The following is a 25,554-nucleotide window of genomic DNA, read 5'->3' as shown; positions in this document are numbered from 1 at the left end:
TTCTGTGTATCTCTCTGAGTCAAAGTGAGCACGAGTGACTGAGCGAAAAGTACTGTACTGTTTTCATGATACCTGATGGGACAGAGTTGTCATATTTGATAGTTGCCAGAAACTATTCTGTCATTTGTAAGAGGAGTTCATAGTGGCACTGTGAGCTAGCTGGTATACAGGCGAACATACCCCGCGGGGTGTTTGAAATCAGCCTGGACACTAATCCCACAGTTTATGTTGTCTAAACGTTCAGATCCTATATAGATTTAAAGGAACTACACAACAGCGTACGTGAGTCAGAGATATCAACCTGGACCAAGGTGGGCTGCAGACAAAACATGGGGACTGTATCAACCTAGAAAAACAATTATATCAGTAATGACGTCCAGTACCAGCTCTTTGATGCAGTCATCTTTAGTAACACATCTGTAGTGAACAGAAAATATGCGGTCCTGACCATGCATGGGGGCCTGGTGGAGGGACCCTTCTCAGTCGGTATTTCTTAAGAAGCGTTAGAATAGAAAAGAGTAAGCTGCCCCGCCCACTGCTAAACATTGGAGTAGGGAAGTGAAGGCTTCACAGTGGAGTTTCACCACTGCCATTTAGGTGCAAGGAAATGTGATTCAAGCAGATTCAAATTCAAGCAAATCCAAATCGTATTCAAGCAAATTCGAATTGTATACCCCCAGGTTTTTTTTGTGTTTTTTTTTTTAACTTTCCTTGTTCAGCTTTAATCTCCAGAGCACATTCCGGTTGTGAAACTGATAAGTTCAATTACAATTATTCAAAACAAAACTTCAGTGTCACACAAAACATTAAAGAATCTATACCACACAGAATTTTCAAATCTATACATATGTACGATGTGCAGAAAATTGACTTTCCCGTAAAGGTTTTAGGACTTACTTGAAAAAAAAACCATAAAAAATGTCCACATGGTCGCATTTGCACATTTACAATCTTACAGAGTATGAAACGGAGGGTTACACATGGTGTTGCAAGGAGGATTGTAAAAGAAAAAAAAGTTGCAGTAACAAGCATATTTGCAAATACATTTCTAATAGTATCATGATGTTACAACATTATCTTAAGTTCTGAAAAATAGAATCTGTGGCGATAACTGCCAAATACAGATTGGTGGAGTGTCAAAACAGAAGTGTACAACAGCAACTACAACAGTGCAAGAGGGCCATAACAATACCAAGCATAGTTTAAACACCCAACAACAGTGTACAACTTAGAGGCATTCAAGTAGTCTTATTTCCAAGTTCACATTGGAGAGAAAACCTGACACCCCAGTAATTTTCAATAAATACAAGGATATTTTAAACTATAAACATATGCACTAAGACACAAAGCACTGGTTAGACTGTACAAACTACGCCAGATTTATGTTACAACATAATTCCAAGCTGTTGTCCTACACTTAAATAGAAAAAATAAAAAGCACTTGCTCAGCTTCACTAAGAAGCAGCATTGCAAGCTGCAAGTCGTTATGGAACATGTGGGCACCATTGTTGTAAGACCCGCAACAGAAGTAATGACTTCATGTCACACTGATTGTCCCTGCCAGCACTCCACTACATTTGAGTCCAAACTACAAGCAAGAGCTGCCAAGTTCTGCTCTGAAAAATGCAGGCAGGCTCTTTCTGCCTGCCACCCCCTCAGACCCAAGCAGGCCACCTATCACAACACAGCAAGTCTAACCCTCATAGCAGGGCTTGCCCTCCTTACAACGAGGCAGGGTTTCCCCTTGACCCCAGGCTGGACAAGTCCACCTCTAACAGCTGGACAGGGTTCCAGTCACATTAGCAATAGTTATTATAACATTTTTCCAGAGAAGAATACATCAATTATTGTTACTTCTAACACAGCCAAGTGGTCTTTTCTAAAATACAAAACAGATTCAAAAAGAGTGCAGCGTGCCACTGACAGTCAATTCTTATATTTATAAAACAGGTTTTAGAAAAGGCATATGTTTATTAATATTAGAAAACAAGTCGGCACCAACATGGGATACTCCTACTTGTGCACAAAGTGATTAACTGGACTATATAAAAGCTGAAACTCACACCTACATGCTGCATCATTTGGCCATGAAGCAGACGCTGGCACATAAGTGGCGCAGAACATTGATCAGTGCTTTAACTGGGAACAAAACACCCCTCCTCAAACTTCTCCAGACCAAAAAGCCTGAACAACACAAACACTTCCTCTAACTGCTTACACACGCCTCGGCCGAGGGTCATCGGAAAATGGAATGAATACAAAACACGAGCAACATGTCCCAGGTCTCAGTGCTGAAACACAATGAAAAAATACAATCTGCAGGTCTCAAATGCACATTTAAACACCTACAGCTAACATTTAAAATCTACACCAATCTTGGAACTTAAAAATCACATACATAATCTAACCAACCTAAAAACATTTTAAAAACAAATTGACCCATCTGCCCTGAGGTTACCTCCTACTCAGTGCATTGTACAATTTCTAGGAATTAAGCAGTGGCAAAGTCATTAAAATTACAAAACTTGAGGAGGAGCTACGCGCGCATCCGAGATGGCCGCGTGAGCACAGGGCACCCGAGTCCCTCGCTGCCCTCCGCATATATCCTGAAAGATATCCTGACTTTGACCACGGGTTCTTGAAGATGAACCTCAGCTGACACCTTAGCTGTTTTCAAACTTTCATTTGGACTTCAGGAACCGAAGATACGCCGATCGGAGTTTTGGAGGCCCGCTCCACGGCAACACCGGGAGCTGGCACACCTAGACGCCGGGGAGTAGTTGAACAACAACGGCCTGAGGGGCTACCCCTGTTACCCTGAGTTGTCCTTCGGTTTCGTTTCTGGGCCTCTGCCTCCTCTGATTGCGTAATTGCCTCAAGCCCCCATCGGGGCCCAGCCTAACTCTGCTTCCTGATTATATGCTAACTGTCGTGAGGGTTTGGGTGTTGGGCTGAGCTGTTGCTTTTGCCCTTTCTGCCCACTTTCGTGATTTTCAGTGGTCTGGTGGTGAGCGGCCATTTTCACCAGGTCTCGCGGGCCCCTTCGGGGCTCACCACTCAAAATGGCTACCAGGCCTGACAACGAGAAGCGGAAGACTAAAACGCCTCTACGTGGGGGACCGATTCAAACCAACGTCATGGATCGCAATACCCAACCCAAGGGGTCACCCGGTGGCGCCAGTCGAGCTTTGGAGGGCCCCACTGACGAGCCGACTGCGTTGACCGAATTGACTTTGCAGGATGTCATGGGTGCCATTGCCAACATGAAGGCTTCCATTGGTCAGCAATATGAGGCTCTCGACACTGTAGCAGTTGATGTTACTTTGATCAGAGCTAATTTGTCAAAGACCAATGAAAGGGTCAAGTCTCTAGATCTGAAGACTTCTAGCCTCACGACCGATGTATCTGATCTGCAGACAGAAGTCGGTCGCTTGCGCTCCTCCAACGATCTCATGGCCCATCAACTGGAGGATTTTGAAAACAGGGCCCGGCGCAACAACATACGCCTTATTGGGGTCCCTGAGACTTCTGGTTCTTTGGCAACTGATCTCCTTGTGGAAGACATCGTCTTGAATCACCTGGCCCCTACAGGCCTGAGTAAATTCTTTGCCGTGGAGCGTGCTCATCGAGTGCCGGGCGGAAAACCGAAGTTGGGCGCCTCACCGAGACCCAGAGACACTATCCTACAGGCCTCGAGAGTAAGTGGCCCCGTAAAATTCGAGAACACGACGGTGAGTTTCTACCCGGACTTCACGCAGCTTGTTCAGAGACAAAGGATGGGGTTTCAGGGAGTGAAGCGAAGGCTGAGAGACTTGGGCCTGAAATATGCAATGCTGTTTCCAACCAGGCTGCGTGTCGAATACGAAGACCGGACTTTCTTCTTTGAGCGTCCAGACGGAGTTAGTGACAGGCTGGATACCCTTCCCAAACAAACTGACTCAACCGGGCATCCGGGTGGAGCCGAGGGCGGCGTATCGGAACAAGAGTGACATTATGATTCCTGATTTCTGAACACTCACGTGTTATTCAGCTGGGTTCGATACTTCTTCTATTAATGTGTTCTATTGCTATATACCCGAGGGTGGCGGGGGCAGTGGGACTCTTTCCTCCTCAGGGGTTTCTTTTTGTAGACTAGTTTAATGATAGGGCGACAGGCACACTGCAAGTTGGGGTGGCTTTTGAGTCTAACGCAGGGGTGCAGGGTGGGGGGTGTTGTAACGGGTTCTAGTTGGGGTGGTGGGGGGTTCTTGGGTGTTTGTGGGTTTCGTTCAAAGCAACGTATCGTATTTCTTCTTGATCAGGTCATTGTGTTCGTTATGGGGTGGATTCTGCTCTTCTTTCTGGGATGGGGGTTAGTGGATTGAAACTAATGTGTTGGAATGTCAATGGGTTGGGGGATAGGATAAAACGGGGTGTGGTGTTACAGGTATTACAGCGCCTCTCCCCCGATATTGTGTTGTTGCAGGAAACGCATCTGGTTGGAAACACGTGCCATGCCATGAATCGACGAGGGTATCGTCTTGTGGCACACTCTGCTTCACCTCTGGTTCTAGGGGTGTGGGTATCCTAGTCAGGTCCTCCCTCCCTTTGGCAATCGATGATGTGATTCTAGATGACAGGGGGCGCTATGCTGCTCTTACTGGTAGATGGGAGGAGAGGACGGTCTCATTTGTTACTGTCTATATCCCGCCAGGTCTACAGACCTCGACGTTTGCGGATCTTGGGCGTGTAGTACTGGGGCTCCCTGAGGGCATCTTAGTGATGGGAGAAGACTTCAATTCGGTTGTCTCCGGTAACATAGATCGCTATCCCCCCAGGGATCTTCCCAAGTCGCAATCCTGGTTGAGTGAGTTCTTGGAGACACTGGTTCTGGTGGACTGTTGGAGGTTGCTGCACCCGGATCAGGTGCAATACACCTTTCACTCTGGAGCCCATGGCAGTCTGTCCAGACTCGACTATATTCTGATGCCGGCGGCGCTGTCCTCCTCCATTGGGGAGGTGAGGCACCTCGCCCGGGGCATATCCGACCACTCCCCAGTCTGGCTTAGCATGGATATTACTATGAGTAATGAGGGAAGGGTCGCCCCCATAAACCCCTGGTTTCTTGCGAATCCCAAGACCCGTACCGAGTTGATGAAATCCCTTGATCATTATTTTGTAGAGAATGTGGGGTCGGTGTCATCTGCTGTATCGTTGTGGGAAGCGTTTAAGACTGTGATACGTGGGCAGGCTTTATCTCTGATTGCTAACGCCAAGAAAAGTAAGCACGAAGAGGTAGTCCGCCCGGAGGCGGAGATTGCCGCTCTGGAGAGTGACTTGGAGCGCGGAGTGTCCCGTGCCAAACTTCATTCCCTCAGCCTCAAACAATTAGATTATAGGACCCTGGTTACTGATTGTTAGACCTGTCTGGATTTTTTTGCGCAGTCCCTCCTCATTATTCTTTATTTTGTCCCCTTTTTGCTCCTCATTCCCTTAAGTATTTTTGTGTCTGCTACTTTTTATAGGTGTTGGCCATGGGGATAGGTGTTCTTTTTCCCCTCATGGTTTTTTTCCTCTCAGGCCTAGAGGCCTGTTCTGTCAGGTTATGGCAGTAATTCACAAAATGGAGGGCTCTAACTGTTTTCAACTGCCACATTCTAGACTGCCCCATAGGATAACAATAGGCTTTCCAGAACGTTCTGGACCCTACTAGACCCTGGGTGGATTGTCTATAAAAGGGCAGGGGTCAGGAGGCCATTTGGTGTTGACCAGAGAGTGGAGGAGTGAGGCAGTGGTGAGAGGAGGAGGACGCACTGGGAGCAGTTAGTTTGTCCTTGTGGCAGACAGCCACTACAGGGAGACGTTCCCCCTTCAACCCCAGACCAATCCCTCCCAACCACCTTCTTCTACTACAAAGTTCGTTCTACCTGTGGTGGAAGCCCCCCCCCCTCCTATAATTCCTGGCCCCCAGTGACCACTGTGGGACGTTCCTGCTGAGACTTCATCCTATTCCCCCATTAGCGGAGCTCTGCCTACCAGCGTTGTGGAGGGAGTGAATCCAAGCCGGGTACTGTACTTCCCTGCAGCTGTGAGGGGGAGGAGAGCGTCTGCCGTGCCTTCGTGGCCTGGGGGAGTGAGCGTTCCGTGCTGACCGCGCCTACTGTGGAGCCAGGTGAGCTGAGAGACTGCGGGCATAAGAGCGGTAACAGGCGGCGCCAGGCGGGAACACTAGTCCCTCGCGCCCGCGCTGCTTCACTCCGTGTCTGTGTAGGAAGAGCCGGGGACGCGAGGCCTGCAGGAGGCGGGGCCGGGAGAGTAAGCGTCTCAGAGGCGAGTCGCCTCAGTGTGCCGGCAGCGGGAAAACGTGTGTGAGAAGCGTCACTGGGACGCGCAGGCTCCTCTGAAGTGTCACTGAGACGCGCAGGCTCCTCTGAAGCGTCGCAGTAGGACGCGGAGAACTGCTCTTCTGCCCTCGTTCTGCCGTCGTTCCTTGCCGCCAAGGGAGCCCTGTGTCAAGGTGGCGTGGCTGCATAAAAGGGGACCGGCAGGGAAAACAATCCGACCTCGAGGAGCTCCTCATTCAGGCCTTTGTTCCTCTCCACCCCCCAGCAGTACTGTGCAGTGTGGAGAGGGGATCATCAATGAAGTAAGGAGAGTGGGGGTGTGAGAAAGTCGATGAGCAGGGAACTTCTTCTTCCAGCCAAGAGTCCATGAATCTGTAGGGGGTTTCTGAAACCTTAGTCATTGTCCTCAGGGAATACAGGCAGACAGGAACCTAAAGAGTCTGCCCTAGATTAACTGTGATTATTGATATTCCCCACTTCAGCCAATGGATTTATGACTATACTCTAAAGGGTGTGAGACAGGGGGTTAAATGTGAAGAGGGTTACAGTTGATGTCTTCAGTGATCAATTGACCTGCGTTCCCCCTTTATTTGAATTGTGATGTTATGAGATTGTAGCACATGGAAAGTTTATTGTGATTCCTATTGAAACTGATATGTAATGAACTGTGATTCCATCTGAAGCTGAATTATTGCACTTAATTAATTGTATAACAAGAGAAAAGAAAAGAGTTACTTGCTGAAGGTGATTGAATAATAATAAGATTAAGAGTACTGTAGAAGTTAAATTAGTAAATTCATTTAACAGTCTTGGAAATGTGATTGCTGATTCTAAAATATCCTGAGATGTCCTAGATTGTGTATTCTGAAACCAAAGAGTAAATTATTTTTATAAAACAGTACTTATTTTTCCACATTTTTTGGTGTAGCGTTTTCTTTTGTGTGCTATTGCGTGGTTTTATTCTTGGGTGGTCTGCAACCTTAACACTGTGCCTCTGAAATGCATGTCTTGCCCTAGGCCAGGCTACCCCAGTTCCAACATTTGGTGCCTAGCGGTGGGATCACTGACTTGGTTGCAGCTACTCACTAGTAATTCAACGCAATACACTAAACCTACACCAGGAGTTTTCTCCTTGCGGCCCTCCTAATTTACATTTTTGTTTTTTCTAAATGTATTTCTGGTGGTGGGTGGAGGTTGACCCTAGGACACTTTCGGTTTCCTCCTGTGTGAAAAGTTTATACTCTAGCAAAAATGGAGATAAATGTGGAAGAGCTGGATAACTATACTGTGACCCAACTTAAGGACTGGTGTCAGCAGCAAGGTGTGTTTTTCAACAAGGGTGCCAAGAAAGGTGAGCTGCAGACCAGCATACGGGCATGGGTGGAGGCTCATTCCGGGGAGGTACCAGTGTCAGAAGGGAGTGACAGGGACACTGTCGTTGAGACTGCAATGCTGTACCACGCGGAGGGGGGAAATCTACTGACAGGTTCCAAGACACCTCCCAGGGCGGGCAGCAGCGTCTCGGAGAAGGGTTTAACTGAAGCCGAGCTAGAAGATAGGAGGGAGGAGAGGAGAATGAGGCTGGAGTTAGCCAGGATGGATATGCAAAGGGAGGAAAGGAGGTTAGCTCATGAGCGAACCCTCAAGGAGATGGACCTACAGGTCCTAATACGAAGGCCTCCCACTCCAGACAATGGTGGCAGCGAAAAGAAAGTAGACACCAGGGAATCCAGACCCTATTTACCAAAAGATGTCATCGCTAGTTACACCTCCGGTGATGACATTGCCAAATGGTTAGCCGCCTACGAAGTTTCTTTAAGGGCTCACGGGATCCTAGAAACTCACTGGGGAGGTGGGCTGTACAAATACATGCCACCTGCTGGCAGAGACACTTTGTTGGCTCTGGAGCAGAATGAGCAAACCCACTACCCTGTCATGAAGGTGGCACTGGTGAAAAAGTTTGGACTTACCCCTGAAAGATACAGACAAAAATTCAGGGGAAGTCACAAAATGAGTAACCAGAATTGGGTAGACTTTCTAGACTACGCCAAGAAAGCTTTAGAGGGTTGGGTCAAGGGCAGCGAGGTAAAAGATTATGAGGGGCTGTACAATCTATTTTTGAAAGAACACCTCCTCGAGAAATGTTTTCCCGAGTTGCGCCAACACCTGGTGGACAGCAAGCTGACCGATCCCCGGAAGCTTGCAGAGGAGGCGGACACTTGGGCAAGTACCCGGGTGTCCTCCAAGGGGACTGGAGGGGATTCTCAAAAAGCCGGACAGGGCGCCCCCCAGAAGAAAGAGGGAGGAGATAAAAAGAAGGTGTTCTCCAAAGGAACCCAAAATAATTTCCAAGGTAAGGGAGCAGGTTTCACCCCTAGGGCAAACCCGCCCAGAAACCCTAATCCTGGCCAAAGCCAGCAGCCAAGGGTTCTCCACTGTTTTGAATGCGGTGGTGTTGGACATTATAAGGGAGATGTCAAATGCCCAAAGAGACCACCCCTTCCCACCGGAGGAAAGTCACCGGGAGTAGCTAGTGTAGCGCTCGGGGAGGAGTTGCCCTTAGATAAGGGGGGTGAGTGGGCGGGTGTCACCTTAGTGTCCCTGGGAGAGCGGGAGATGGTGCCAAAGATCCAGGTGCCCCCAAATACTATCAAGTATGGGCAATGGGTTACCATCAATGGCCAAAGAGGGGAGGCTCTGAGAGATACAGGAGCCAGTATGACTATGGTGAGAAGTCAACTGGTGTCTCCAGAGCAGGTTGTTCCTAATGTACTCCACCCCGCCGCGATGGCTGACGGAAGAATGGGCCACTATCCAGTGGCTGAGGTTCCCTTTGAGTGGGAAGGGGTTGCAGGTTCACTTCGAGTTGCCGTAAGCCCTGCCGTGCCAGTTGATTGTCTGTTGGGGAATGACATGGAGCACAACACTTGGAGAGAGGTGGAATACCGGACGCATTCTGCGATGCTGGGTACACCTGACTGGGCCTGTGTAAGCACACGGTCTGCGACTGCCCGGAGAGGGAGTTCGCCTGGGTTGGAGCCTGGAACAATGGCCCAACCCGCTGCCAAAAAGGGTCAGAAACGGAGAAAGGGACAGCCTGCTCCGGCTTCCACGCCCCATGTGACAGATCGGCCACCTGCGGTGGTAGGCCAGGAGTCCATGGAGGGGGGAGTAGACTCTCTGGAGGATTTACCCATTCCTGCTGAATGGCATGTGGAGGGAGGTCCTACCAGAGAGGAATTCTGTAGGGGGCAGAGGGAGTGCCCTACCCTTGAGGGACTGAGGCGTCAGGCTGAAGCCCAGGCAGCAGGTGATGTTACGGGACACTACCATCTTTACTGGGAGGATGGACTCTTCTTCAGTGAACCCAAGGTACCTCTACCTGGCTCATCAAGGGCCTTGGTGGTCCCACAGCAATACCGAGCCTTTCTGCTGGAATTGGCTCATGCGATACCACTGGCAGGACACTTAGGCCAGGACAAGACCTTTGCACGGCTTGTCCTCCACTTTTACTGGCCTCAGATGAAAGTGGCGTCCAACACATACTGTAGGACATGTGTATCCTGCCAGGCCAGTGGGAAGACAGGGGTGAAGCTAAAGGCTCCCCTGGAACCACTTCCTGTCGTTAGCACCCCCTTTGAAAGGGTGGGCATCGACATTGTAGGGCCATTGGATCCACCAACAACAGCTGGTCACAGGTTCTTCCTGGTTCTGGTGGATCATGCCACACGGTACCCAGCGGCCATCCCTCTGAGGACTGTTACTGCACCTGTGGTAGCTAGGGCCCTGATGGGAATCTTTACTAGGGTAGGATTCCCGAAGGAGGTTGTGTCTGACAGGGGGACTAACTTCCTGTCCGCTTACATGCGGACCATGTGGAAGGAGTGTGGGTTGACCTACCGGTTCACCACTCCTTATCACCCCCAGTCCAATGGACTGGTTGAGAGATTTAATAAGACCCTGAAGGGCATGATAAGAAGTCTGCCAGAGAGCTTACGGGGGAAGTGGGACGTCCTCCTACCTTGCTTGCTGTTCTCCTACAGAGAGGTGCCGCAGAAAGGAGTGGGCTTCAGCCCATTCGAATTGTTGTATGGGCACCCGGTGCGTGGGCCTCTCAGCCTGGTGAAGGAAGGATGGGAGAAGTCTCCCAGAAAACCTCCCCAGGATGTAGTGAGCTACATGTTGGCCTTCAGAAGCCAGATGGCCAAGTTGTGGAAGCAGGCTGCTGACAACTTAGAGGCCAGTCAGGCAGTCATGAAGGAATGGTATGATCAGAATGCTCACCCGGTGGAGTTGGAGCCTGGCCAGAAAGTCTGGGTGATGGAGCCTGGAGAGCTAAGTGCCCTTCAGGATCGTTGGACAGGCCCCTTTGAGGTGTTGGAGAAAAAGGGTAAGGCCACTTACTTGGTGGATCTTAAGACCCCGAGGCAGCCCCTCCGGGTGCTGCATGCCAATCGCCTCAAACCCCACCATGAGAGGCCAGAGGTCATCCTGATGTTGGTGACTGATGGTGCTGAGGAAGCAGAAAGCGAGCCTCTCCCAGACCTCTTTTCATGTCAAGAGAAGGATGGGTCGGTGGAGGGAGTGATTCTCTCCCCATCTCTCACTCCTGAGCAACGAGAGGATTGCCGACAGGTATTGGGGCAGTACTCTTCACTGTTTTCCCTTGTCCCGGGAAGAACCCACCTGTGTACCCATGATGTGGACACAGGAGACAGCCCCCCAGTGAAATCTAAGACCTATAGGCTGTCGGACAAGGTGAAGGCTAGCATCCATGGCGAAGTTGCCAAGATGTTGGAGCTAGGAGTGATAGAACCGTCCAGCAGCCCTTGGTCCAGTCCGGTGGTGCTAGTCCCAAAAGCCGCCCCACCGGGCACCAGACCAGAACTGAGGTTCTGTGTGGATTACCGAGGACTGAACTCAGTTACCAAAACTGATGCTCATCCAATCCCCAGGGCGGATGAGTTAATTGACCGGCTAGGAGCTGCCCAATACCTAAGTACCTTTGACCTTACTTCAGGGTACTGGCAGATCTCCTTGACAGATGGAGGAAAGGAAAGGTCAGCCTTCTCCACACCTGAGGGACACTTCCAGTTCTGTGTGATGCCCTTTGGGCTCAAGAACGCCCCTGCCACATTTCAGCGACTGGTGAACCAGGTCCTCTCTGGAATGGAGGGTTTCTCGGCTGCTTACCTGGATGACATTGCTGTCTTCAGTAGCAGTTGGGAGGACCACTTGCAACATTTGCAAGCCGTTCTCCAGGCGCTGAAACAAGCTGGATTGACCATCAAAGCCAGCAAATGCCAGATTGGTCAGGGGTCGGTTGTGTACCTTGGACACTTGGTGGGTAGGGGGTCAGTGCAGCCCCTACAGGTGAAGATTGAGGCAATCATGGCCTGGGAACCCCCCAAGACACAGACTGAGGTCCGAGCTTTCCTGGGCCTCACAGGTTACTACCGTCGCTTTGTGAAGGGGTATGGCACTATTGTAGCGCCCCTCACAGAGCTCACCTCTAGGAAACAACCTCGACGGGTAGTTTGGACAAAGGCTTGTCAGCAAGCCTTTGAAAAGTTGAAGCAGGCAATGTGTGAAGCACCGGTCCTGAAGGCTCCCGATTTCTCCAAGGAGTTCATTGTTCAAACAGATGCATCCGAACATGGCATTGGGGCAGTGTTATCGCAACTAAATGAAGAGGGCCTGGATCAGCCTGTGGTCTTCTTATCCAGGAGACTGCTTCCCCGGGAACAGAAGTGGAGTGCAATTGAGAGGGAAGCTTTTGCGGTGGTGTGGGCTCTGAAGAAGCTGCGGCCATACCTCTTTGGCTCGCACTTCCTGGTTCAGACTGACCACCGCCCCCTTCGTTGGCTGATGCAAATGAAGGGGGAAAATCCCAAGCTGTTGAGGTGGTCCATCTCCCTACAGGGAATGGACTTCCGGGTGGAACATCGGCCTGGAGTGGACCACGCCAATGCAGACGGTCTCTCCAGGTATTTCCGCCTTAGTGAAGAGGACTCCCAAGGGGTTGGGTAGTTCTCCCCACTTTCAGCTGGGGGGGACGCGTGTTAGACCTGTCTGGATTTTTTTGCGCAGTCCCTCCTCATTATTATTTATTTTGTCCCCTTTTTGCTCCTCATTCCCTTAGTATTTTTGTGTCTGCTACTTTTTATAGGTGTTGGCCATGGGGATAGGTGTTCTTTTTCCCCTCATGGTTTTTTTCCTCTCAGGCCTAGAGGCCTGTTCTGTCAGGTTATGGCAGTAATTCACAAAATGGAGGGCTCTAACTGTTTTCAACTGCCACATTCTAGACTGCCCCATAGGATAACAATAGGCTTTCCAGAACGTTCTGGACCCTACTAGACCCTGGGTGGATTGTCTATAAAAGGGCAGGGGTCAGGAGGCCATTTGGTGTTGACCAGAGAGTGGAGGAGTGAGGCAGTGGTGAGAGGAGGAGGACGCACTGGGAGCAGTTAGTTTGTCCTTGTGGCAGACAGCCACTACAGGGAGACGTTCCCCCTTCAACCCCTGACCAATCCCTCCCAACCACCTTCTTCTACTACAAAGTTCGTTCTACCTGTGGTGGAAGCCCCCCCCCCTCCTATAATTCCTGGCCCCCAGTGACCACTGTGGGACGTTCCTGCTGAGACTTCATCCTATTCCCCCATTAGCGGAGCTCTGCCTACCAGCGTTGTGGAGGGAGTGAATCCAAGCCGGGTACTGTACTTCCCTGCAGCTGTGAGGGGGAGGAGAGCGTCTGCCGTGCCTTCGTGGCCTGGGGGAGTGAGCGTTCCGCGCTGACCGCGCCTGCTGTGGAGCCAGGTGAGCTGAGAGACTACGGGCATAAGAGCGGTAACAGGCGGCGCCAGGCGGGAACACTAGTCCCTCGCGCCCGCGCTGCTTCACTCCGTGTCTGTGTAGGAAGAGCCGGGGACGCGAGGCCTGCAGGAGGCGGGGCCGGGAGAGTAAGCGTCTCAGAGGCGAGTCGCCTCAGTGTGCCGGCAGCGGGAAAACGTGTGTGAGAAGCGTCACTGGGACGCGCAGGCTCCTCTGAAGTGTCACTGAGACGCGCAGGCTCCTCTGAAGCGTCGCAGTAGGACGCGGAGAACTGCTCTTCTGCCCTCGTTCTGCCGTCGTTCCTTGCCGCCAAGGGAGCCCTGTGTCAAGGTGGCGTGGCTGCATAAAAGGGGACCGGCAGGGAAAACAATCCGACCTCGAGGAGCTCCTCATTCAGGCCTTTGTTCCTCTCCACCCCCAGCAGTACTGTGCAGTGTGGAGAGGGGATCATCAATGAAGTAAGGAGAGTGGGGGTGTGAGAAAGTCGATGAGCAGGGAACTTCTTCTTCCAGCCAAGAGTCCATGAATCTGTAGGGGGTTTCTGAAACCTTAGTCATTGTCCTCAGGGAATACAGGCAGACAGGAACCTAAAGAGTCTGCCCTAGATTAACTGTGATTATTGATATTCCCCACTTCAGCCAATGGATTTATGACTATACTCTAAAGGGTGTGAGACAGGGGGTTAAATGTGAAGAGGGTTACAGTTGATGTCTTCAGTGATCAATTGACCTGCGTTCCCCCTTTATTTGAATTGTGATGTTATGAGATTGTAGCACATGGAAAGTTTATTGTGATTCCTATTGAAACTGATATGTAATGAACTGTGATTCCATCTGAAGCTGAATTATTGCACTTAATTAATTGTATAACAAGAGAAAAGAAAAGAGTTACTTGCTGAAGGTGATTGAATAATAATAAGATTAAGAGTACTGTAGAAGTTAAATTAGTAAATTCATTTAACAGTCTTGGAAATGTGATTGCTGATTCTAAAATATCCTGAGATGTCCTAGATTGTGTATTCTGAAACCAAAGAGTAAATTATTTTTATAAAACAGTACTTATTTTTCCACATTTTTGGTGTAGCGTTTTCTTTTGTGTGCTATTGCGTGGTTTTATTCTTGGGTGGTCTGCAACCTTAACACTGTGCCTCTGAAATGCATGTCTTGCCCTAGGCCAGGCTACCCCAGTTCCAACACTGATGCTGCGAAGGTCATGAGCAGGGAACAGCAGGGCAGACTGTATGATGTTGGGGATAAGGCGGGTAAATTGATTGAGTGGCTGGACAAGAATGAAAGGGCGAGTCGTGTAGTTCCTGTGATTGAGAACCTTGACGGAGTGTGCGTGACTGACCCGGCTGCAATTGTTGAATGCTTTGCAGAGCACTTCCGAATTGTGTATGCTCCAGTCTCTGACAGGCCGGAGGCCGACTCTCATTTGTTGCTCCGCGATATTACTTTGCCCTGCCTGTCTGCGGCTGACAGAGACCTGATGGACGCGGTTCTTTCGGCTGATGAGGTGGCTACCGCCATCCGTTCACTGCGCTCTGGCAAGGCCATGGGTCCTAATGGTCTGCCCATTGAACTGTATAAATTGGGTCCAGACAAACTGGCTCCATATCTTCGTGATATGTTTCTGGAGTCCCGCGACTCTGGCTCCCTTCCACGTGACCAGCGTCTTGCTAATATCGTAGTGATTCACAAGGAGGGGAAGCCACGAGTTTGCTGTTCATCTTATAGACCAATCTCGCTTCTAAACGCTGAACCGAAAATTCTGGCTAAGTTATTAGCTAACCGCCTGACGAACGTTATCAGCGACCTGGTCCATCCGGATCAGTCCGGCTTTATCCCACACCGTAACACGGCGCTCAACCTGCGGCGCTTGCACGGTGTTCTCGCGAGGGCGGCGTCTTTTCGTGAGCCGGCCATCTTGGCTTCCTTGGATGCTACGATGGCCATCGATACTCTTGAGTGGCCTTATCTCTGGGCCACTCTTGTGAAATTCGGATTCGGCCCCGGGTTCATCGGCTGGGTGAAACTTTTGTATGCGGAGCCTCTGGCGCAGGTGGTTGTGAATGGTCGAGTCTCTGCGTCTTTCGTCCTCGGGAGGGGCACGCGACAGGGCTGCCCGTTGTCACCATTGCTTTTCGCGCTTGCCCTTGAGCCGCTGGCTGCCTGGTTGTGCTGGGAGCCCTCGTTTAAGGGGATCCAGTTGTCCCCGGACTTTGAGGATCGCGTCTCGCTCTATGCGGATGATATCCTATTATACCTTACGTCCCCTCGAAAATCTCTGAATATGTTGTTCGATGTGCTTACTTCATTTGGGAAGAATTTGGGCCTTGTGATCAACTGGGCTAAATCCTGTGTATACGTGCTCTCAGGCGGTCCCCCCCTTGCCTCACAGATGCCCCATTCGGGTCTCTCCGACGGGCTTTAAGTATTTGGGGATTTTTATATCTTTGAACCCTGTGGCTCGCTACGAACGTAATCTGCTCCCTCCCCTTCGAAGATTGAGACTTGATGTTTTGCGCTGGCGCGGGTTGCCTCTATCCCCGCTCGGGCGCGCAGCCCTTTTTAAAATGATGGCCCTGCCGTGGTTTTTGTACGCGCTTCAGAATACGTTCGATATTATTCCAGTGAGCTACTTTCGAGAGATTGAGAGCCTGCAGAGGCGGTTAATCTGGGATGGACGTTCGCGTATTGCCCTCGCTAAACTCACTCTTCCCTGGTATGACGGGGGTATAGCGCTGCCGGATATTAGGCGTTACTATTGGGCCTCGCAGCTGAGTGCGATCAATCATGCGACATACGCTCCTGCTCCTAACCCGGCGTTCGAGATGGATAAATATTTGCTACCGGGCGGGGACTACAGAAGGGCGCTCTACTCCAAGGCAGCGGGCAAGGATTTATCTGGACCTACTAAAATTGCTGTACGCGTGTGGCATGCTGCGAATGCGTCTGTGGGATGGAGAGATCGATTGACTCGTGCAACCCCGTTGTATGCTTCTGAAAGGTTGGGATGTCTCTGGAAAACGAAAGGGTTTGAAAAATGGGATATGATTGGTATTAGCTGCATGGGCGACCTTTGGGTCAAGGGCAAAATCAAGACATTTGCAGCACTAAAGACAGAATATGACTTGAGTGACAGGGAATTCTTCCGATATGCACAGATTCACTATGCCTTAAGTTCGGTTCTCCCTGCGGGTACTGTCATCCCCGAGTCCTCCCCTCTTGAAGATTGGGTCCTTGACGGCCTCGTCCCTGACAGTACCATTTCCCTGATATATAAGAAGTTGATCAACGCCCGGGTGGATCTGCTGGTGCGTCTTAGGGAGGTTTGGACCGGTGATGGTTTGGAACTGGACGATGAGGATTGGCAAGCTGCATTATCCTCGCCTACAGAAGTTGCTATTCCTGCCCGTCTCCGACTCGTTCAGCTCAAAATCTTACATCGTGTATATGTCACTGGTCCGCACTTGGTTCGTATGGGTTATTCCTCAGACGGGTTATGTAAGCGTGGTTGTGGGATGCTTGGAACCTTCCTCCATATAATTTGGGAGTGTCCGGAGGTGGTGACGTTCTGGAATAATGTGCATGCCGTGATGGGTAGGGTCACAGGAGTGGTGTTGCTGCCCGAGGCCAGACGATGCCTGTTGAATGTGTGGGAGCCGAATGACTATAGTGTGGCCCAGACGCAGTGGACTACCCTTGGGAACATGATCACCAAAAGGGATGTTGCGCAGTTGTGGGGTTCCCAGCGGCCGCCCACGGTATCAGTATGGAAGGAAAATATGGATTGGTGCATGTTCAGAGAGAAGACTGTGTATGTGGCACGGGGCAAACCTAGGAAATGGAACAGCATCTGGAGCCAATGGAACACATACTGTGGAAATATATGTACGCCTCCATTTGTGGAAAACCCCGAAGTCCCCCTGTCCCCCTGATCCGACATTCCATATATGGTGTGCTTTATGTTATTCTTACTTTGTTTCCCCGCTGGCCCCCTCCCCACAACATATGCCATTGATCTACTGTATAACATCGTGCCTAGGTGTCCTCCTCTGTGAACACATGTCCATGTACACTGTTTCCTTTTTTGCCTTGTATGTTGTTGTTTCATCTTTTAATTAAAAAAAAAAAAAAAAACGTACAAAACTACAAAATAAAAAGTTGTAGAGGTCTGCCCCACACGTAACATAGTCACTTTGAACGTAAACACTTGTCCAGTTAAACAAAGTATTCAATGCAACATGGTGGCACCAATGCCTTGCTTATTAAAAGAGGATTCTCGTTTTGTGCCCTCCACAAAAATTGGATAAATCAAATCTATGTGCACAATCTGGAAAATAAAGAAGAGTAGACTATTGCTGCTTACGGCTGGTCCCGCTACAGAGTAAAGTGGCAAGAAGCAGTGAAAGACCAGAATGTGGACACCCTGACAAACCTTTCCAAAGTGTAGTTTACTTCAGGCTATAAAATGCACAACTACGGTGGCAATATATTAACACCAGAATACTGTTTACTAGCTAAGGCTTTCACAAATATGCATATATATGCATTTCTAGCACTAATCGATTTCTTCTCAGCATAGTGGGACACATGGTCCTCGATACTAACAAATCACCACAAGAGTTTTTAATAAGGGCTGTGTGCAAATGTGTTTGGGAAACATGCAGAAAAACATAAGTGAGCTGTGGGCGCCAACACAGTGGAACATAAGGTTATCTGAACATGTATACACCTCCTGTTTAACACTTTTGGCTCTGCCTCACTGACAAATAAAGTAAAGATTATATTGCTCATTATTGAAAAAATGTGGTCTTTAAAACAATTGAAGAGGTAACTACATGTCATAAGTGACCAGTGTCTGAAGGGATGAATGTCACACTGGACTGCATGTGATCATGGGTCTGAGTATGTATAGGCATAATACTTCAGTACTGGATAACGAGTTGACAATGTTCATGGTTGTTGTTTTGTAAATATTATATAGATATATATTTAGTTATGGTGCTTTGTAATATTCTTCTGTGAGCTGGTGAGGTGTGGACTTCAGTCTCCTTTCACTGGTCACTGGTTCTGTCCAGACTTTCTATCACCCTGATGAGACGGGCATTCAAGACCCGAATCTGACTCTCCAGGCGGTTGATCTTTTCCTCCAGGCCGCTGCTGCTCCTCCTCCAGGAAAAGCCAACGGGGCCAGTCATGAAACAGACGGCCACTACAAAGCAGAGTGGAAGGACTGCATGCTCCGGCTCGCCCTCGTACTTCTGCAGAATGTACACACAGGACAGTGCGAAGAGGACGACTCGTACTATCCAGAAGAAACGACCAAATAGTACATGAAGGAGGTAGAAGAAGAAACCCAAGAAAAGAGACACAAATCAATAGGCAATGAGGACCGAGCTGACAAGCAGTAGATCGCGCAAGAAAACATTGTCCACACCTTCTTTTAGGAGCAAGAAAGGCCACTTTTATTTTAGGACAGGTGCATCATAAATATCATAAACACATTCATTATTTATTTATTATTTACATAATTCAACTCTACAGTGAGCCTACGAAACCAAAATCCCAAAACCCCGAACAAACTCCTGCCTACTACCCCTAGCCTACCCAATGCTACCCTTCAGGATGGCCAACCCGCTCCAGGCTGCCCACCCCCACTAACAAAAACCCGCCTACAACAGACAAAGGCACCCATCCTAACAGTGGCAAACCTACCTAAACTAAACAGTGCCTAGAGCACAGCAAGATAAAAAACCCAGAAATAAATAAAGAAAAAGAGAGGGAGGGTGGGTGGGGCAAAACAACCTCCCTTCACTTCTCCCGCCCACGCAGTTCCTAACCGCCCGCCTGACTTCCCCTTTTAATCCCTCTGCTAATCATCCCCCACCTGTGATGTTCCTCGCGCGAACCTGCCCAGGGAGAGACCGGCTCGCGCCTGGCTCTCCCTGGGTCCCCCCTCGCGCAAGAAAACATTGTCCACACCTTCTTTTAGGAGCAAGAAAGGCCACTTTTATTTTAGGACAGGTGCATCATAAATATCATAAACACATTCATTATTTATTTATTATTTACATAATTCAACTCTACAGTGAGCCTACGAAACCAAAATCCCAAAACCCCGAACAAACTCCTGCCTACTACCCCTAGCCTACCCAATGCTACCCTTCAGGATGGCCAACCCGCTCCAGGCTGCCCACCCCCACTAACAAAAACCCGCCACCCAGGAAAACCTTTAGCGTTTTCCTGCCCCACCTAAAGGAAAGGAAGGAGCACACCACAACTGTACCTGAAGAACCTTGCTAATCAAGTCCCTGAGTTCAAGGAGGTAAAAAGAGAGGCCCAAAGCTGAGAGATGCACACCGTCCTCACAAAATAAATGATGTTCAGATACTTTTAAATGATAATGGTCCAAACTGTAGATACCCCAATGTTGACAAAAGGGGCGCATTGTCCTGTTCACTTTCCGTCTAGCCTTTTCCAGGGCAGAGTGGTTCCTTGCCCCACGCCATTGCACACGAGGCACAAACTCAGTCCATATAAGCATGGTGCTCACCCATGTGGTTCTGATGATTTCCAGGTCCTGCTTCATTAATTTTAACAAGGTCAACCCAGATAGAGAAACCAAGTCATTCTCTCCCAAGTGTAGCACCAGGAGATCCGGAGGGCCCCCCAAACACTGCGAAACCAGAGCAGCCAAGGCGGGAAAAAGCCCACCCCAGCGCATTCCCCCTGTTCCATGCCAGGATACTTCGTGTGTCATACTGTTCAGACCAAGTGATCTCCCACAGAGCTGACTGGCAGCGGCTAAAGCTGCCCTTTTAACAAAAGAGTGCCCCAGTATCCACACCCTTCGTTTGCGTCCGGCGACTGATGGCCATGGACCTAGGAGAGAAAGAAATGTTAGACAAGCCAAAATGCCTTATTTCCTCACATACTTTTCACAGCACTTAGAACGCCAACGACCAATTCGTCGGATCTGGGACCAGTCCCACCCCAACCGAGCGGCCTCCGTCGCCGCACCAATTCGGAAAGAATGAGTACCAAATTGAACAGGATCCTTCCCCAAGCGCAACAAAACCTTGCGTAAAACAGCCAACAATTGAGATGCAACTATGGGACTACCATCCGCATGACAAAATATGGACCCCTGGAGAAAATGCGGAGAGGACACAAACACTTCCCATTCCCCAACCGGGCAACATGCAGAGACACCACTCCTACCAAGGAACACCCACTTACCCCTCCCCATCTGGTCGGTTTTGGATGCCCGCAGCCAAAGTCGCACTCTGTCACTTTCCAACACCACCTCACAGCTGGTCATACCTACCCTGCCCCACAACCCCAGCAACTCAGATGCCCGAAATGCCCCAAAAAACAACCACACAAAACACAAACGAAATTTGGCACACTCAAAAGCATCATGACAACACACCTCCAGTTCAGGCAACATCAACTGGAGCAATTCAAACGTCACAGGCTGCCGGAGCTGCTGACCCCCAGCCCGGAGCCTGGCCAAACCTTTCAACAATTTACGAACCAACACCCCCCCAACCGGATCCCTCCCCCACCAAAGCTGTCCATAAAAAGAAACCCCAGCCAATTTGCCCGAAATGGTAGTGGGCGACAGGCCTTTGTCCGCCAAATGTAAAACAAACTGCAAGATGCATTGTTCATCAGACCAACCAGCCCTGAACGGCCCCATCGAAACCTTACCAAACTGCAGAAACTCAGACCAGGCTTTCACATAACCCCGCCTGGTGGATTCAGCCACAGAATTTTCCACCAAGTGGTGAACCCTCAATCCCCCAGGTCCCATACGTACTGTGGGATCGCTGTTGGTGCCAGGTCCGCCCCAGGAGCTAACTTGCGGAACTCGGACCACTGAAAGCGAGACAAAGAGTCAGCGATGCAATTAGAAGTACCAGGAACATGCCGCGCTTTAAAGACAATATTCAGTTGCAGACACCGCAGCATGAATGCGCGCAGGAGCCGCAAAACCCGCAAATCGCGAGCCTTTTGGTGATTGACAAGATGTACTACAGCCAAATTGTCCACGTGAAACAAGACGGAACGATTCTGAAACTCATCCCCCCACAGGTGCAAAGCAACCAGCAGCGGGAAGAGCTCCAGAAACGCAATGCTGCGACCCTGATCCTTCCAGTGCGCCGGCCAGCCGGCCGCGCACCATCGACCTTCCCAAAATATTCCGAATCCGTGAGCCCCTGACGCATCAGTGAACAACTGTACTTGCCACACCATGTCCTCATCCGCAAAAAACAAGGACACGCCATTAAACTCTTGCAGAAAACGAAGCCAGACAGTCAAATCAGCACGCACAGCGGTGGTAATGCGCACCCTATGATGGGGAAGGCTTGCTCCGGACATGGACAGACCTAGACGCCTGCAGAACGTCCTGCCCGCCCGAACAACCCGGCAAGCAAAATTGAGATAACCCAACAACTTCTGAACAGTTTTCAAAACCACTTTCCGCTCCCCCAAAACCAGATGTATGAAAGCAGACATTTCCTTCACTTTAGCCACAGGCAGTCTCGCCACCATAGACAGAGTATCAATTTCGATCCCCAAAAAAGTCAAGGACGTACAGGGACCCTCTGTCTTGTCCGGCGCCAAGGGGACACCCAATTCCTCCGCTAGAGCCTGGAAGATGTTCAAAGCCGACTGACACTGCCCAGAGCAACCCTCCCCAATGAAAAGAAAATCATCGAGGTAATGACAGACCAACGCGTGGCCACTGACAAAAGTGAATCGCCACTGTAGGAAGGTACTGAAGGTTTCAAACAGGGAGCATGACACTGAACAGCCCATGGGCAACACCCGATCCACGTAGAAACTACCATCAAAATGCATGCCTAACAGACCGAAATCCCAAGGATGAATGGGCAATAGCCGGAAAGCCGACTGAATGTCGCTCTTCGCCAGCAAAGCCCCAACACCAGCCGTGCGCACGAGCCGTAAGGCATCGTCCACCGAAGCATAAGTGACAGTTGAGTCAGCTGGATCAATAAAGTCATTGATTGAGGAACCCTCGGGCCAGGACAGGTGATGGATAAGACGAAACTCCCCTTCCGCCTTCTTGGGCACCACACCCAGGGGTGATACAATCAAGTCAGGCAGGGGACAATGCACAAAAGGACCAGCAATCCTACCAGCCGCAAGCTCTGCATCCAGTTTCTTCCGCACCACATGTGGACTCTCCTTCGCAGACTTCAAATTATCCGACCACCTGCCCACCCTGGGTCCCTGATACCCAATCCGAAACCCAATTTTGAAACCCCAAGACAAAATCTTAGCGGCCTCAAAATCCGGATAATCCACCAGCCAGAGATCGAGAACCTCCTGCCTAATAGGAGTAGGGGCCCTTGTAAACAGACTGATGGTGCTGCCCCCTGCCCCCAGAACCCCGTCCCTGATCACCCCATCTCTGGCCGGGAAAACACTGGGTGAGGGCATGCTTCCCTCCACACTGTGAACACTCATGTTTATACCTGCAAGCGGGTCTGTTACAGGAACCTCTGTTAAAATGCCAGCAAGTGCCAGAAGCGGCGGATTGACCTCTGCCCCAAACCCCCGCCCCAGACTGAGCGGGGCGAGCTGAAAAGGGCCGATAAAACACAGGTTGCCCGCTAGCTGTGTGGGTCGTAGCAGGAGGGTTCGCCGATGCCATCCATTGCAACCATAACTCAGAGTCAACCGTACCCCACGAACGCTCAGGAAAAGCGGCCATGCGCGCCCTAAATTCGTCATCGTAGGACAACCAAGCAAAGCCTCCAAAATAACTGTGAGCCTTGCGGATGACATCTGCATATTTAAACATGTCTATCGCTTTCTCAGGATGACGTTGACAATAAACGCTGGCATAAATGAGAAAGGCCGAAGTCCAATTCTCTATGGATTTCGGAACACGAGGCCTCCGAGCCAATTCTAATTCCTCCTCTTTCGACCCTTCTTTTGCCTGAACATCCCTATGGAGAAGCCGAAAAACATCCACAAATGCCCCAGACCATATCAAATTCTTCGTTTTTTCAGATAAATGAGACCCCAAAGGCATTCCCACCCCAGAATAAGGCAACTTTTTCGGTAGGATACTATCCTCCGTGACACTTGTGGCATCCACCCCGCCCACCCCCGCTGTAGAAACTGCATTTGCAACTTGCACATTAGAAACATTCGAAAGTACAGGCCGCTCAAGCCTCGGTGCCAGAGCGACTCGCTCAATCACAACCCCATCCCCCGTACCAATAGATCTCGTACTCTTAACAGGGAGACTCTCCCTAGGTTGCCACACGGACCACCACCCATCCTTACCTCTCGGTAACTGCTCCGGCTGCTGTGCGACAGCCCCACGATCCCTCTGAGAAGGTCCAGACCACACTGCCCCTCGTACACCTGCATGGTCCGCTCGAGACTCCTGCAAAACACGAGAAACAGTGGGTTGCCCCAACCCACCCCCCTGGGCCCGTGCTGCCAAAAGCCCAACATCTTTGTCTCTCAATTCCCCCTCTTCCAACTCATCATCATGAAAACTCCCACCGAAAGCTTCATCAGAAAATTCAACTTGATTACTTCCACTGGGCATAGCCCCATCACCAATACCCCCATCATAAAACTGCCAATCAATGTTCTGAAAGCTTTGTGGACAGAAAACTGTAGAAGAGTTATCCGCTCCAGATAACCCCCCTGAAAGCCCACCACTGGAAACAGCCGTGGGGACAGTTCCCGGGCCCGTAGAAACTGCCAACAGCCGCCCAGCCGAAGGCGCAGATTGAAAACTGCGGCCGCTCAAGCCAGACGATGAAGGGTGCGCGACAACATGGTCCCTGAAAGCTGAACCGCAATTTCCCCCCAAGGGACGGCCCACCGACGCCAGACCATGGACACCTCCCAACCCAGTCGAATGACCCCCCATGTGGCCACCTGGCCGCCCCCTGGGGACCGGGAACAAGGCTTGCCCCGGGTACGGGGGCGCCCCCTTGTTGAACAAACCCTTCTCACCAGGAGCCGGGGGCGTGGGGATGGCAGCCCGAGGGCCAGGCACACCGGCTGCCACAGCCTCAGTGGCCGGGGGGGGCAGCAATCTAGGGACAGTGCCCATTGGAACCACAGCAGGGGCAGGAGTGGGGACCACAGGAGGGGTTTGAGCCGGCAACGCAGCAGTGAGTGGCCCAGCACCGGCGTCACCCGTGTGCGGGGGGCCAACATCGCGGGGGGGGGGCAGGGCCAGGCCCCAGCATGGCAGGAGAGAGCATGAAGCACTGGCCATTAAGCCACAGGAGTGGGGAAACCCCCCCCGGTGAATGGGGCACCGTAATGGCAGGGTCTACAGGCATACCGGCAGGGGGAGGGGTCGGCGTGTGCCCAAGGAAGTCCAGGCTCCGCCCCCGCTTCGGTTTAGGGCCCGCCTGCAGCCTCCCCGTCTTCCCCGAGGCCAAGCCGCCTGAACGCGGAGCTTGACGGCCCGCAGAACGCCCCCGCCTCCCCCCGGGCGCCCCGCGGGAACCAGCACTAAGTAACTGGAATTCACATACCTGCTGGGGGGCGCCCGGGTCACCCGGCGGGGGCTCCACTGCAGCGACCGGCAAAACGAGCATGTGCCCGTCCGCAGGCATGGCCGCCTCGCCGTCTGCCTCCTCCTCCGGGCCCGGGTATAAACAAGCCTCCACGGCCCTGGAAACGCCCTCTGAAGCCTTGCGAGGTGGGCGGGCCAGTCCGACCCACGCCTCCGCTGGGACACCCGGCCGCAGCAGGTCCTCGCGCCCGGCATCGCAGATTAACCGCACGGCCCTCCTGACCTCCTCCACGTCCTCCATGTGGCCAGAGAAAAACCAAGGTACGACAAATACACGCCGCAAAACAACCTCCCTTCACTTCTCCCGCCCACGCAGTTCCTAACCGCCCGCCTGACTTCCCCTTTTAATCCCTCTGCTAATCATCCCCCACCTGTGATGTTCCTCGCGCGAACCTGCCCAGGGAGAGACCGGCTCGCGCCTGGCTCTCCCTGGGTCCCCCCGTGCGGGTTGGATTATTAGCAACTGCTGCTGGACTGAAGTAGTGAGTCAAGTTGGAGGCATCAATCCCAAGAAAAACGTCAAGCAGATCAGTCCATATTCTCCAGAGCGTGTCCACCAAAATGTTAACAACGTACACGAACCGTTCTGTGATCCTGGAGAAAAACGTGTGCGCCGCCCGCACGTTCTCCTCTCCACAGACCGAGCTCAGCCCCTGGTAGGCCGCGCTCGCCGCTGGTAGGCCGCGCTCGCCGCCTGGCGGAAGGCGCTCTGCGTCTTGGGGCTCCGGCTGCGCGCGGCCTCGCACCCAACGGAGCCGATGACCAGGACGAGCAGCAGCAGCGCCTGCGACCGGGGAACACGCGCCAT

General features: G+C 51.1%; 1 protein-coding gene across 1 annotated transcript; it reads right to left on the bottom strand.

The window, feature by feature from the left end:
* Positions 1–681: 681 nt before the first annotated feature.
* On the bottom strand, positions 682–25,554 carry BRI3BP (BRI3 binding protein). Its single transcript, XM_078673543.1, is given in 4 exon segments — positions 682–2,524; positions 17,302–18,596; positions 25,192–25,414; positions 25,417–25,554. Coding segments are annotated over 3 exon segments (744 nt in total). The 3' UTR covers positions 682–2,524; positions 17,302–18,213.

Source organism: Lissotriton helveticus, chromosome 1_2 (assembly GCF_964261635.1).
Source record: "Lissotriton helveticus chromosome 1_2, aLisHel1.1, whole genome shotgun sequence".
Taxonomy (NCBI): Eukaryota; Metazoa; Chordata; class Amphibia; order Caudata; family Salamandridae; genus Lissotriton; species Lissotriton helveticus.
The sequence above is the reverse complement of the archived record's forward strand: the minus strand, read 5'-3'. Positions and strand labels throughout refer to the sequence as shown.